The sequence below is a fragment of the Phoenix dactylifera genome, chromosome 8 (assembly GCF_051530095.1).
Source record: "Phoenix dactylifera cultivar Ajwa chromosome 8, Ajwa_hap1_PhDact_Kaust_v1.1, whole genome shotgun sequence".
Classification (NCBI taxonomy): domain Eukaryota; kingdom Viridiplantae; phylum Streptophyta; class Magnoliopsida; order Arecales; family Arecaceae; genus Phoenix; species Phoenix dactylifera.
In genome coordinates this window covers 29,464,437-29,477,315 of record NC_143197.1, presented here as the reverse complement: position 1 = coordinate 29,477,315, position 12,879 = coordinate 29,464,437, and the positions used below count along the sequence as shown (strand labels likewise).

Here is a 12,879-nt window from a genome sequence, read left to right as displayed (position 1 = left end):
GAATAAGAACACTGGCTAACACCAAGGAGATAGCATAGGCTTTCATGGTGATAGTTAAAGTAAGGATGCAAGGCTTATTAAACAACTTGACTCATTTCCCACGTAGAGGATTTGTTCGATATGGCTCTAAAAGTCAACTAAAAGTTCATACCTGACATAAACATGTTAAATTTTGTTTATTGTCTTAATGACTAACTTTTGATAACTAATAAAGTAAAGTGAAAGGGTAGAGTTAGCTTAGTCTTTTCTCGATTATTATTTAAGCAACATAACCCATACACTACAAAGCTAGAGAGCTTAAGAAACTACATATCTAGGAAATTAAATTATTTTTATCGACTAGGCTCACAACAGGAGATCATTGCTTGATTACTACGGAGCTTTGTGAATTTGAATATTTTGGTGCTTATGCATGTGAGAAAAGTGGTTAGATGTGGTGTGCTTAGTTCTCAAATGAGGCAGTTGACCAAGTCGTATAATGGTATAGCCATGAGAGGATAACTTCGTAACGTTAATCGAACCTAATGCTTCAAAGCTTACATCTCCTAGTAAGATAGAGGGGCTTCTATGGCCATCACAATCTTCATGCCCTATGATATTTTAGTTAATGAAGCTATAAGAAAATAAAGTACTAATTTTGTATCGACAATTGTAAATTTTAGAGGGTTGAGCTAAGTGTAAGCTCCATTTAAGAGGTCACAGGCCATAGCTTGGTCATCATCTAGATTTGGATATAGGGTCAAAATTGTGAAAGCTCATTAATGTCTAGGTTTCCAACAATGGAATTGAGCCAACATGAGAAATTTATTTCCAATTCTCATTCTTGCAAAGTGGGTCATGGACATAATTCTTCCAAAGAAGAAGGCCTAGTAGTCCACATAATAAATGAGAGATGACGTATAGGTTGGACCACTTTTCTGTAAAGTAATACATATGGTTGGTCTATATATGGGGATTTGAAGATTTGAAAAATGAACTTACTAATATCTGTATCTTATTTTTAAATTAATAAGATGTCAATAGACTACTCCAATCCTCAAAAATATAGAAATAATATACTGAACAACGGTCGATGGCTACCAACAATGACGTATAGCATGTAAAAATATCTTGTTTGATAGTCATCTATTTTTTGATGTAGTCATTGGGCATTGCACAACATTCTACAATGCGTACAATCTCGGTTTATATTTTAAGAAGTTATATGCTTGTATATTTTTTTTTAGAAGTGTTAATGGAAAAAAAGTCATAAAGTTATTTTATAATTAAAATAGTTATTTATTGATAACCGTGAATCAAAATTTAATAGAAAAAGGTCTCGTTGCAAAAATTAGATGATTTAAGAGATATATATTCAAATGATATTTTCAAAAGATAAATATATAATAAACCTGTTTTTTTGTGCAAAGGTATACAAGTCCAGAAAACTCAAATTTTTATAGTCATAATCATCAGACTCATCTAGGATTGGTCAATAGGCTCAAAAAACTGACTGGTCAAGCATGTCAGAGTGACAAAACTTATAGCTGATCCGATGAAACATATCAGGTCTGGGTTCCTACAATAACCAGGGCTTTAATAGCCAGGGTTCAACACTTCAACTTCAACTTCTACCCCTTTTCAGAAAACTAAAATAACCAATTTATTATGAGATCAAAAGAACTTTTTTGGGGAAAGTTGATAGAATTCACTTTCAACCTAATTGAAGAGTAAACTGCCCTACCATATAAGCTGGAGAATTTCACACAGGGTGTTGAACGAGCGGCGAGTAGATCAACTCATTTAGCTTACTCTACAAAAACACACAAACAAAGATCTGAAACCAAAATACACATGCCATGCTATCATTATATCGATATAGTATAATACAGTACGGAACCTATTCGGCATATTGAATGTCAGTACGTTATATATATCGGTACCAAACTGGTACAATATGGTACATTTCATACCGTCCAATTCGGTAAAATATGGCATATACCATATCTATAACATTGCCCATAATTTCTGATACAAGTTAAACCAATTGGTCGAACCTGGAAAACATAAACCAGAAAGGCCAAATTTAGATTTTTGTTTTTGCCTCCCGACAAGGTGTTTCAAGCTCTCCTTAACAAAGAAATGTCTAAATAATCGGGACGTCTCTTAGCTCTCTAGAGATCCAATTTACAATTGACCCGCTGCAACCACTTAGATTTGGCCAGCTTTCGTGCGACCTGGCCAACCTGACCGGTTTTGCTGACCCAGGTTTGCCAAATTTTTTTCCTTGAAAAGAGAAAAAAAAAACCCAGTGATCATGCAATCCCCCTGGCTGGATAAGTATTAAATTGACGTGTCTGATCCTTGCAGCACTGCCCGAGACCACTCCAAAACCTGGTGAGCTTTAGACTGACACGTCAATACCACGTCAGTTTTAGGCTTTTCGCACTCATAGTCGTCGTCAAGCCCGCTGATTGGCAAGTGGGCTTCGTAGAGTCCGAACTCCCGGGTGTGGTGGTAGAAGCCTGCCCTATCTCAGTCCACGCATCCCAACAACCGCCATATTTCCAGCTCGGAAAGCTCAGCCTTGGCCACTCACATCAATGGATGTATTCTGTACACGTAAACGTTTTTTATTCCGCAAACACGAACTTGGCTTCAGCTATTCTGTTGCGCCAATTTAATATTGGAAAATTTCTCACATGGGAGAACCAAATAATTTAAGCTTAGCCTCGACCGATTCAAATCAAAGGAGAGCCGAAACCAACCTCCATTAAATTAACCACCTATGTAAGCAACCTATACAACCAATTGTTATAAATGTGTAATAATCAAGTAAACTTATATAACGGTCATTCTCATGCATTTCTGCCAATACAGAATCATAATGAGTTGCATGGTCGAAAATATTGGTAATTAAAATATACACTAAAATGATTTTCTTAAAAAGAATTATATAGAAAAATAGGCATACTTAGGATCGTGCTATAGATTGACACACTAGCTATTTACAGCAACTCATAAGACATTAATATGTTTCAATCTAATGCTCACTGTGCTCGTTCTTCTTCCCCTTTTTTTTATTTTTATTTTTATTAAGATAGCTTTATGCAGCTAGACTTGCCATTTGGGACTTTAAAATGATGACAAAAGCTCAAGGACATGAGGTAATAAGAGACAAGTTTACCAAAAAGAAACATTCATTCTTAAATATTTCTTACAAGAAACACTAATATTCTACATTTTAAACATTATTTAGAATAAGATGTTACATTTCTTAACTGTTACAACGGTTCATAACGGAGTTATTAACGGCGTTAAGTGATATACGGTCCAAATTGAAGTCCCCGTACATCGTGCCGGCGGCCCGACTATTAATGAAACGTTTATAGCCTTCTTCCTTTCCCCTTGCTCCGGAGGAGAGCTTCTTTAATCGAACGCCGCCGCGGAAGATGATAACCCACGCCCAAAACATCGCCGATTTTAAGCCCTTCCTCTGGCGCCCCTCCCCCCTTCCCCACGCAGGACCAAGAATCCAACTCTCCGGTCATCCCTCGTCGGCGAGCCGCCACACGAGGCCCCTCTGCGCTGGGCTCCGGAGAGACCCCGCCGCCGGAGATGCCGAAAGCCAGGCCGAGCACCGCCGGTTTCTCGCCGGGAAGCGACGGGAGTTCCTTCTCCTCCCCTCCTTGGCTTCCGCGACGGTTCTCCTCCACTCGATCGCCGCCGCCAGGGCGGAGGAGAGGGCCCCTGATGCTCCGGCCGCCGCCACCGGCGTGGCGTCCGGCGCCGCCGTCAAGGATGCGGAAAAGGAGAAGAAAGAGGAGGGGGAGGTGGCGATATTGTCCAGGGTTTACGACGCGACGGTGATCGGGGAGCCCCAGGCGCTGGGGAAGAACAAGAGCAGGGTGTGGGAGAAGCTCATGAGCGCTCGGGTTGTCTATTTGGGGGAGGCCGAGCAGGTTCCCGATCGTGACGATAGGGTTTTGGAGCTGGAAATTGTTAAAAATCTTCGAAACCGATGCTTTGAGCGGCAGCTAACAATCTCGGTGGCTTTGGAAGCCTTCCCTTGCACTCTCCAAGAGCAGCTCAATCAGTTCATGGATGGAAGGTTTGCTTTTCTCTTTGCTGCATCGACCTTTTTTTAATACTAACTCTTAAATGAATATTTGTGACAAATCATTATCAGGATTCTTACTTTTGTGTTTGGATTCTGGTAATCTAATAGTGGAACTGATTAAGTATATGGAATATCTTTGACAAAATCACTGTTTTCATGTTTCATGGGAGAAATAATTGATCAATGATATTGGATAAAGAAGTGTGCTGCTGAAGCCCTTTTTATCTCTAAAATGGCTGGTTTGCTCACTTTTTTGTCAATGTGTCCTGTCCTTAGATTGTGATCAGATCTCAAAATAATCTTATCATAGAGAACAATTGTATTTTAGCATCAATATCTTTAACGACTCAAGCTGGTGAATTCTGTCAAGTAAATCTACTTGGGAAATGCCTTGAGTTAATGCTTACCATGCTACAAGGTAGTCATGGGATTTTGTTGGCCTGTTGAAGAGTGCCTCTCTTTTGTGAAGGGGATGAGGATTTTATTCGTTTAGCATGTCCTTACATCATACATTATTTCAAAATCTTGTTGATAAGCTTGTTGGGCTTCTCTCTTCTCATTTGTTTGCCATTCTCTTCTGCTCTGTTTTTTTCTCTGTTCTTCTGCCCTTTTTACCTCCTTTCACTTCACAGTTAAATTCATTAATCAAAGAAACACTTGACGCTTATTAGATACTCTAAATAGTTTTTGGGCAAGCTTTCAACCATGTGGTAGCTTCGTGCTTTATTTATGTTCTTAGTCAGTATTCTGTCTGTTAACAACTCTTCTCTGTTATTTAAGAAACCAACTTAAATAGCTGATGATTAAGTGTCAAAGGACGTGACAGCTCTTGATCTTATAATATCTGATCTTTATGATGTTATAAACTCGCCAATATATCTCTTTGGATTAAAACATTCAGCCAGTCCTGTTTTAGTTAATATTCTCATTATAAAAACAATATTTGATGACAGAATTGATGGCAGAAGCTTAAGATCTTATACCTCTCACTGGCCACCTCAGCGCTGGCAGGAATATGAACCTCTTTTAAATTACTGTCATGATAATCAAATCAAGCTTGTTGCTTGTGGTACACCACTCGAGGTAATCCATATATGTATTTGCACTTATCAATATGTATGTGAGAAAAATGTGGATGCTTATTCTCCATGCTCCTCTTTTCTTGTCTGAAAAATGGCAAGCTCCGCCGCTTTTTGATCTTCGATGATGATATAGTGGCTATTTCTGAAACTAGTCGTTCAATAACAATGTTATCTTAAGATGATTAGACAACCCTAAAGAATGAAGTTAAGGTAAACCGTGTCATTTTCTAGCATTTCATTCACTTATTAATTGACCTGTCTACTTCTGATTTCGTACCATGTCTTAAATAACAATACAACTTGAGGGACAACGTTACCAAGGGAATCTTGACAAGAAACCTAAGGTGGCTATGGCGACAAAAGTAGCAGTGTAGCATTGAGTCTGGTCCATGACTGCAGGCAATTAACTTATCAAAGGCCAACATCCTGGCACCTGTAACACAAACATAAGAGTGACAACCAAAATAAATAAAAGAAAACGAAATTCAACATATCACTCCTTATAGTTTTTTAAGAGTTATCTACATTCTTTTACCTGAGATTCCTAACAACATCAAGAATGATGACTGCCTATTGAGCGCTACAGGTTATGTTGGTAACATAGGCAACTGCACAAAAAAAAGAAAAAAAACTGAAGACAGTATACTACTATGATATACTGTGTTTCTGACAGAAAATTCCAGAGGAGTAAATTAGGTGCTTAATTTTAGAAAGAAATTAAAGTGAAGCCTTACAAGGTCTGGTTCATCTACTCAGTGTTCTAACATCTCTTTGTTTACAGTGATTATGTGTTTTCATAATAGAAAATCAGAAATTCTGTTGCTTTATATGTGAACATGGACTTCAAAACTGTATATAAACTTAATCTCTTAAATGTGAACTTAGGATGCATTTATGTATTGATTTTTTTCTACATTATGTTTCATGTGAGGGTGGGCTTTGGTGCAATGGTAAGGTTGCTCTATTATGACCTTGGTGTCACGTGTTTGAAATATAGAAACAACTTTTCTGCATGCGGGGTACATCTAATCCTCTCCAAACCTTGCAGTGATAGGAGCCTTGTGCACCAGGATGCTCTGTTTTTTTTTTTTTGAAATGCTTCATGTGCATGTTGAACACCACTACACACTTGCATACTTTTCCTAAGATAAGTCCTGCTTTTAAGGTTGTTCTACTTCACACTTGGCCATGTCGACCACTATCACAAAAGCTACCACACAGGTAGTGACGGAGTAAAAGGAGATGAAGTTTTTAGTAACTTGATAGATGAGGATGTCTCTTCAGAGACATCTGCAAGAACTTTATGGATTGGGGTTCTGTTGTCTGTTGAGAAGGAAACAGGTAGTTAACTAGTGCCTTTTGGTTTTGAGATAGTGTTGCCTGATTTGTTAACGGACTCGAGAACTTTCTCATTCATAAAATAAATTCAAGTGAATTGGTTTGCACTTCAACCTTCTTGGTGGTTTATTATCTGTTGTTGTTGTCGTTATAATGCATCATCTTTCTGATTCAGAAAATAAATTCAAGTGAGTTGGTTTGCACTTCTGCCTTCTCAATGAACTATTGTTGTTGTTGCTATAATGCATCATCTGAACTTCTGCTGGCTGCTGCAGAAAAGAAATCTTATCTTTCTGTTTTGTTAAGAATTTTGATGTTTACGAGGCAGTAAGCATGCCAAGGAAAATTACCTGGTTCCGTATTAGCAAGAAGGGGATATTGCTTTGAGGAGGAAACCGTGATTTGTTTTGATTTGTAATGGAACTTTTATTCCTCTTGAAGGCTCTTTAATTATTTTAAATAATTCCTCCATATCTGGATGACATGGTCTTGTCATGTTCTTTATCTTTTTCCTAGCATCTCCCTTTTTAACTTCTGATTTTGAACAGAACCCTGTTTCTACTTCAAGCTTGTACGGTATTTTATACATTGAAATGACATACATATCAGATGGAACATAATGGTGCTTACATTAGCTCGTACAACACTTGTTATCGATTTTGTTTCCATTCATCTATTACGAGCTCTTGCAAAATCTTGATAGGTGCACCACGATCTTTTGGCATAGAAGACTAGTTAAATGTTTGTTTATTTATTGATATATATTTTGGTTTACCATATGAGTCATGAGAGAGAAGAGACTAGTAACAGGGGTCCATGTCATTAAAGGGATGCACTCGTTACATGCATCTGGAGGATTCTTTCAGACTCGAAGAAGTTTATATAGGCAAATGGATGAAATGTTACAAAAGCTGGTAATGGTTGATACAATTGTGTAGCTCATATACATTGAATGGTGAATGTAAAATATGACTGTGGTTCTGGAGTTTCAACTTTGGTCATCTTGTCTTAATTGTCCAATAACAGCATGACGGAACATGCGAACTTTATGACTCTTGGATGTCCTTCTAATTCTTCTTCCATATTTTCTGAATCCCAAATGAACCTAAGTAGGCTGGTTGTTACATGTAGACATTCTTGCTCATATACTGCTTTCCAGCCCTTTAAATATACTTGCTCTTGCTAATTTGGCCATTAGGTTATATGATATGTACTTGTAAGCAGCATTAACTACTCATATTAGAAGAAAGTGATTTTTTTTCCTTGATATAGATATTATCAATCTTTTCCTCAATGACTTGTTTGACTTTTTAACAAACTTTCCAGATCTCTTTCTGTTCACTTTTGGAATCACCAAGGAGAGTTCATTTTTTTGCTTAACTGATTAGGTGTTAAGAACTGTTCAAGCTGAAGGCATTCGAGGTCTTTCCAAGACAGAACGGAAGTTATATGGTCCTCCAGCTGGTTCAGGTTTTATTTCTGGCTTCACATCCATCCGAGGCAGGTCACTGATAGACAAGATTTCATCGAATCAATCTGTTCCGTTCGGTCCTAGTTCATATCTATCTGCACAGGTAAGAGTTGTTGATGACTACACGATGTCCCAGAATATCATGCAAGCAATAATAGGGGAAGGTTCTACAGACATGCTTGTAGTTGTAACTGGTGCAAGCCATGTCATTTATGGATCAAGGGGGATTGGGATTCCTGCTAGAATATCTAGGAAGCTGCAAAAGAAAAACCAAGCTGTCATATTGCTTGATCCTGAAAGGCAACAGATACGCAGAGAGGGTGAAATCCCTATAGCTGATTTCTTGTGGTACTCTGCTGCCAAACCTTGCAGCAGAAATTGCTTTGATCGTGCTGAAATTTCTCGAATAATGAATGCAGCTGGTCAGAGGCGAGAAGCTTTACCTCAGGTACTTGACAGCTAATAGTGCTTGTTGCTTTGATGCCTTAACTTTGCTTGCTTTAGGTATCTAGTTGGTTTACTTTTTATGGTTTGTCGGTGATGATGAAAAGAAATTTTTGGTATTTTGACTTATCCTGTGTCCTGAAAGATGAAAAGGGCCATAAAACTTCAATGTGTTGGGTGGCCACGATTTAGCTGGTTCTTGTTTAGTTGCTTTCTTCAGAGAGACCGGATGCCTATCAAGTAACTTCTATATTTTGTGCTTTTTATTGCTATTTTTGTAATGGCATCCCGTATTGGATCTACTCACAGGACCTTCAGAAAGGACTGGATCTTGGTGTAGTATCACCTGAAATACTGCAGAACTTTTTTGACCTCGAGCGGTATCCTCTTATTTCAGAACTTATTCACCGGTTCCAAGTAAGTGGTTGTACTGGAAGTTTTACCTTATTTTTTCTTCACTATCTGTTATATATGTTAGTTATTTGAGTTATTTGTAGCCATGGTCCATAGAAGATTCATCAAATTATCGAACAAGTCTAAATTTGTGAAATTCATGATTTGGGAAACTATGGGCATGTACTTACCAGAATAACTACTATAGCATGTTTGTTGTGGTGCAAAAATGCTCTGATACTAGTATCCAGTTTTGTCCACTTACAGGGTTTTCGGGAAAGATTACTAGCAGATCCCAAATTTCTGCATAGATTAGCCATAGAAGAGGCTATATCAATAACAACCACCCTTTTAGCACAATATGAAAGACGCAAAGGACGTTTTCTTGAAGAAATTGACTATGTTCTTACTGATACCATCAGAGGTTCGGTCGTTGATTTCTTTACTGTGTGGCTTCCTGCTCCTACCTTGTCATTCCTCTCTTATGCTGATGATAGCTCTTCCCCTGAGAACTTGGAATTACTGAATGGTCTATTGAGATCTTTACCAGACAATGCCTTCCAAAAAAACACTGTTGGAAAGGACTGGAATCTGAATCAGAGATTTGCATCAGTGTTTATTGGTGGCTTCAAACTTGCTGGAGTGGGGTTTATTTCTAGTGTTGGGGCTGGAGTTGCTTCAGATGTTGTATATGCTATCCGCCAAATTCTGAGACCCTCATTCACTGTAAATGAAAAACGCAAAAGATCTCCCATATTCAAGTCAGCAATTATAAATGGATGTTTTCTTGGAATGTCAGCTAATCTGCGGTATCAGGTAATGCATCTTGCAGCCCCAGCTGGCATAGATTAAACCAACAATAGCAAGATTAGTTAAGAATTATGTGCAAGTCTTTTTATCGGTAGCTCTAATTTGTTTATGTTTTACAATTTCATTGCTAATCTATAACCTCTGCTCTCTTATCTCTTGTCATTTTTTAGGTAGGAAAATCATCCTACAATTCTTATCAATGGCATATAAGGTTGTGATGACTAGTGTTTTTTGCCATGGTAGCTCATCTGTTGGTGTATATCCATATTTGACCGTGATATATGCACTTGTGTCTAGGCTAGAGAATGCACGAAATATATGCCTTTACTTTCATGAGATTGGTTTGCAACCTTGTACCCACTTATTGCAACATACTGTAATTCACCTATGTTTTCTTAATATTAACTGCTGATCCTTCTGAGAAGTGCTGATTGCTCAATCAACCATGGGTTGGCTTAATGCTACTCTACGCCTAATGGTCAATGCTAGTCATGTTCAGTTTCCTATTGACTGTCTATTTGATTTCTTAGTATTGTTTGTCTTCTCTGGGTTTTGCCACTACATAACAATTACTAAATGTTCCTGATCAACATCAGGCCTGGTGATCTCAATCTTTCCAGATTTTTCACTATAAATGACTTTTCATGGCAGAATATGATAAGATTCTTTTGCAGTTAATGATAAGTCTATAATATGCAGGTTATTGCTGGAATAGTGGAGCATCGGATTTCAGATGAATTATTATCTTATCAGCCATTACTTTCGAATATCTTGTCTTTCAGTGTTCGCACGGTCAACTCATACTGGGGAACACAGGTTGGTCCTTTGTCAACTTTTTGATTTGCTAGGCTGCTCGCTCTCTGTGAGAACCCGTGTGGGCGTGTGTTTAGTCCCACATCGGTTATTCACTGGGTAGATCTTAGGTACTTATACAGGATCAAGGAACCCAAATAATACCTTCCGGCTAACCATTTTGGGTGAGATCCTGGATTGTTACACTCTCACTATTTAATGTTTGTGCTTGTTTTGTAACATAATCATGAATGCATTAAAGAAGGTGAAAGTAATGACATACCTGATGGCTGAGGCTATCTGACATACTTTGCCTCTGCATATTCCTTGTAAATCACCTTTTAAGTGCGGTCATGATTGTTTACACCATGTGAGGGGCTCCTGTCATGAACTTTAATAGAAGATAGCTACAATGATCAATACATGATTTGATTTGGTCAGTTTAATTGTCTGACTATCAAAAGTTTTCATTTGACCCTCTTTTATCCCTTGATGAAATGCTGTTTGATCTCATATTTATGGCTAGTTCCTCCCATCTACTTATTTTCCTTTTTTCCAGGATGAACAGAAAGGACTGATCCTGCTTGTCCAGACTCCAGACTGAATTGGATAAGCAGAAGGTTCAGTGTGCAACAGAGATTGCAATTGTGAAAACTTATTTGTTTGGTTAATTCACATCCCATAAGATTTAAAATACTGACTAGAAAACAATACCTTCAATGATCCAAATGCATAACAATCAAGATACATACATATTGAAAGTCAAGCATTTAACCCATGTTTCTGATAATCATGCCGAACAGATTAACACTGATCTTTTTTATTTTTCAATCTTGCTGGTATAGTCATGAATAAATTTAGTTCAGTATATATGAAAAACTTTTTATCCATCTTATATGTTATTCTCACAAATAATAATATCATTTCATAATTATATTTCCTGTCTTAATTTCCTATTTCTCACATTGTTGCAGCAATGGATCGATCTTGCACGATTTACAGGATTACAACCACGTAAGAAAGAAATGATCTCTGATCAGGTTTCTGAGACGCCTGACATCCCACTACTGGAATGCAACCCTGCTGAAATAGACAGTAGAGATGAAGGCAGCAATCAGTCAGGTGACAGCCTTACTTGACAGGGCAAGCCATTAAGTGATGCATCATAATCATCATTACCAAAAATTTGTTGGGGATAATCTGCCAGAAACTGCTATACTTGAGGTTGAGATTCTGAGGCCATGTGATTGGAGTTTGGCCTGATACATTATGTGAAAGTTTTGGTCAGATAAGTAGACACCTCTTCTTTTGTTTGATATATAAGTCTAAAACTTCCACCAGATTTAATTCATCTTTCAAGGATGATGAAAAGTTTTCCTACAGTTTAAAACTGTCCTTTGGAGATAGTCTTACTGCTTAAAGGAAGGATGGCAATTCTCAAGTTTGTTGTTCTGTTTGTATATATTCCATCCCATTGTTCAAAACCTACTAGCACATCAGCACAGTGACATAGGGGCAAAACGAAAAATGCAGTTGTCTGCTGTGGATCCAACATAACAAGTAATGAATTATTTTTGTCATGCTCTCATGGAGTTCTATTCTTTTTACCCCACCAAAGGTAATCCTGCTTGACTAGATCAGTGATTTATTTCTAAAATGACAACTGAGCAGTTGGCACTGAGCGCTTTTCTGCATCAATTTCAAACAGATATAGATAGATTTGTTTATCAGTAAAAGATTATTCTAGAGTTTGTGCATATGTACATGGGAAAAAAAAAATGCATGAAATAAGTTTGATTGACATGAGAGTGCCACTGTCCAACATTGCCCAAAAGGTTCTGCAGTTGCTATTTGCTCGCTTATCATCTAGAGACGATTCTCTGAAATTTTTATCATAGTTTCAAGAAAGATTCTGTTGCTTTGGGACAATTGTGCTTCTTTTCTTTTGCTAATTGGACTGCTGTTGATCATTCCTTGAACTGATAGATACCTATTGTCAGTTATTACAATGTCGACCAGCGGATCCAGGATATCATCCAGTATGGCCTGAAAAAAAATAGCTATTGTTTTCTGTATTGATTTCAACATGTGGTGGTAATAATGATCAGGTGAAATGGGGCTTCCCTGGTGGTCACGCCTAGAAACCAGCGTAAGTTAAGTGTGGGCGGAAAAGGGATAAAATACTATAAATTTCTGATTTGGTGTATGTCTTTACAGTTGATATCTTGGAATGAGTTGTGTATGCTTCTCCTAAGAGAGAAATCTTGCGTCTTATTCATGTGAACTCATATAGATATAGTTCCACGGATTTAAAGGGGAAAACATAGACAGCTGTACTTTTTATATTTGGGCTTGACTGGGCCTACCGTCCACTGGGCCCTGTTGCCCGAGGATGATATGTGTCTGAATTTTGATAGATTATGAACCGTATTGGGACTCAGTTGCCTTTT

General features: G+C 37.8%; 1 protein-coding gene across 1 annotated transcript; it reads left to right on the top strand.

The window, feature by feature from the left end:
• Positions 1 to 3,348: 3,348 nt before the first annotated feature.
• LOC103714377 (protein RETICULATA-RELATED 5, chloroplastic-like) lies at positions 3,349 to 12,683 on the top strand. Its single transcript, XM_089925085.1, has 7 exons — positions 3,349 to 4,090; positions 5,053 to 5,182; positions 7,908 to 8,438; positions 8,744 to 8,851; positions 9,095 to 9,643; positions 10,337 to 10,453; positions 11,404 to 12,683. Exons 1-7 carry the CDS (start codon positions 3,432 to 3,434, stop codon positions 11,566 to 11,568), a joined length of 2,259 nt encoding a protein of 752 aa, XP_089781211.1. The 5' UTR covers positions 3,349 to 3,431; the 3' UTR covers positions 11,569 to 12,683.
• Positions 12,684 to 12,879: the final 196 nt, after the last annotated feature.

Excerpts from the sequence above, each read along its gene's own strand:
- LOC103714377 (XM_089925085.1), top strand. The coding sequence starts at position 3,432 with ATGATAACCCACGCCCAAAACATCGCCGATTTTAAGCCCTTCCTCTGG. Across the intron at positions 5,183-7,907 it reads CTTGTGGTACACCACTCGAG|GTGTTAAGAACTGTTCAAGC; the intron begins GTAATCCATATA and ends TTAACTGATTAG. Across the intron at positions 9,644-10,336 it reads CAGCTAATCTGCGGTATCAG|GTTATTGCTGGAATAGTGGA; the intron begins GTAATGCATCTT and ends TATAATATGCAG.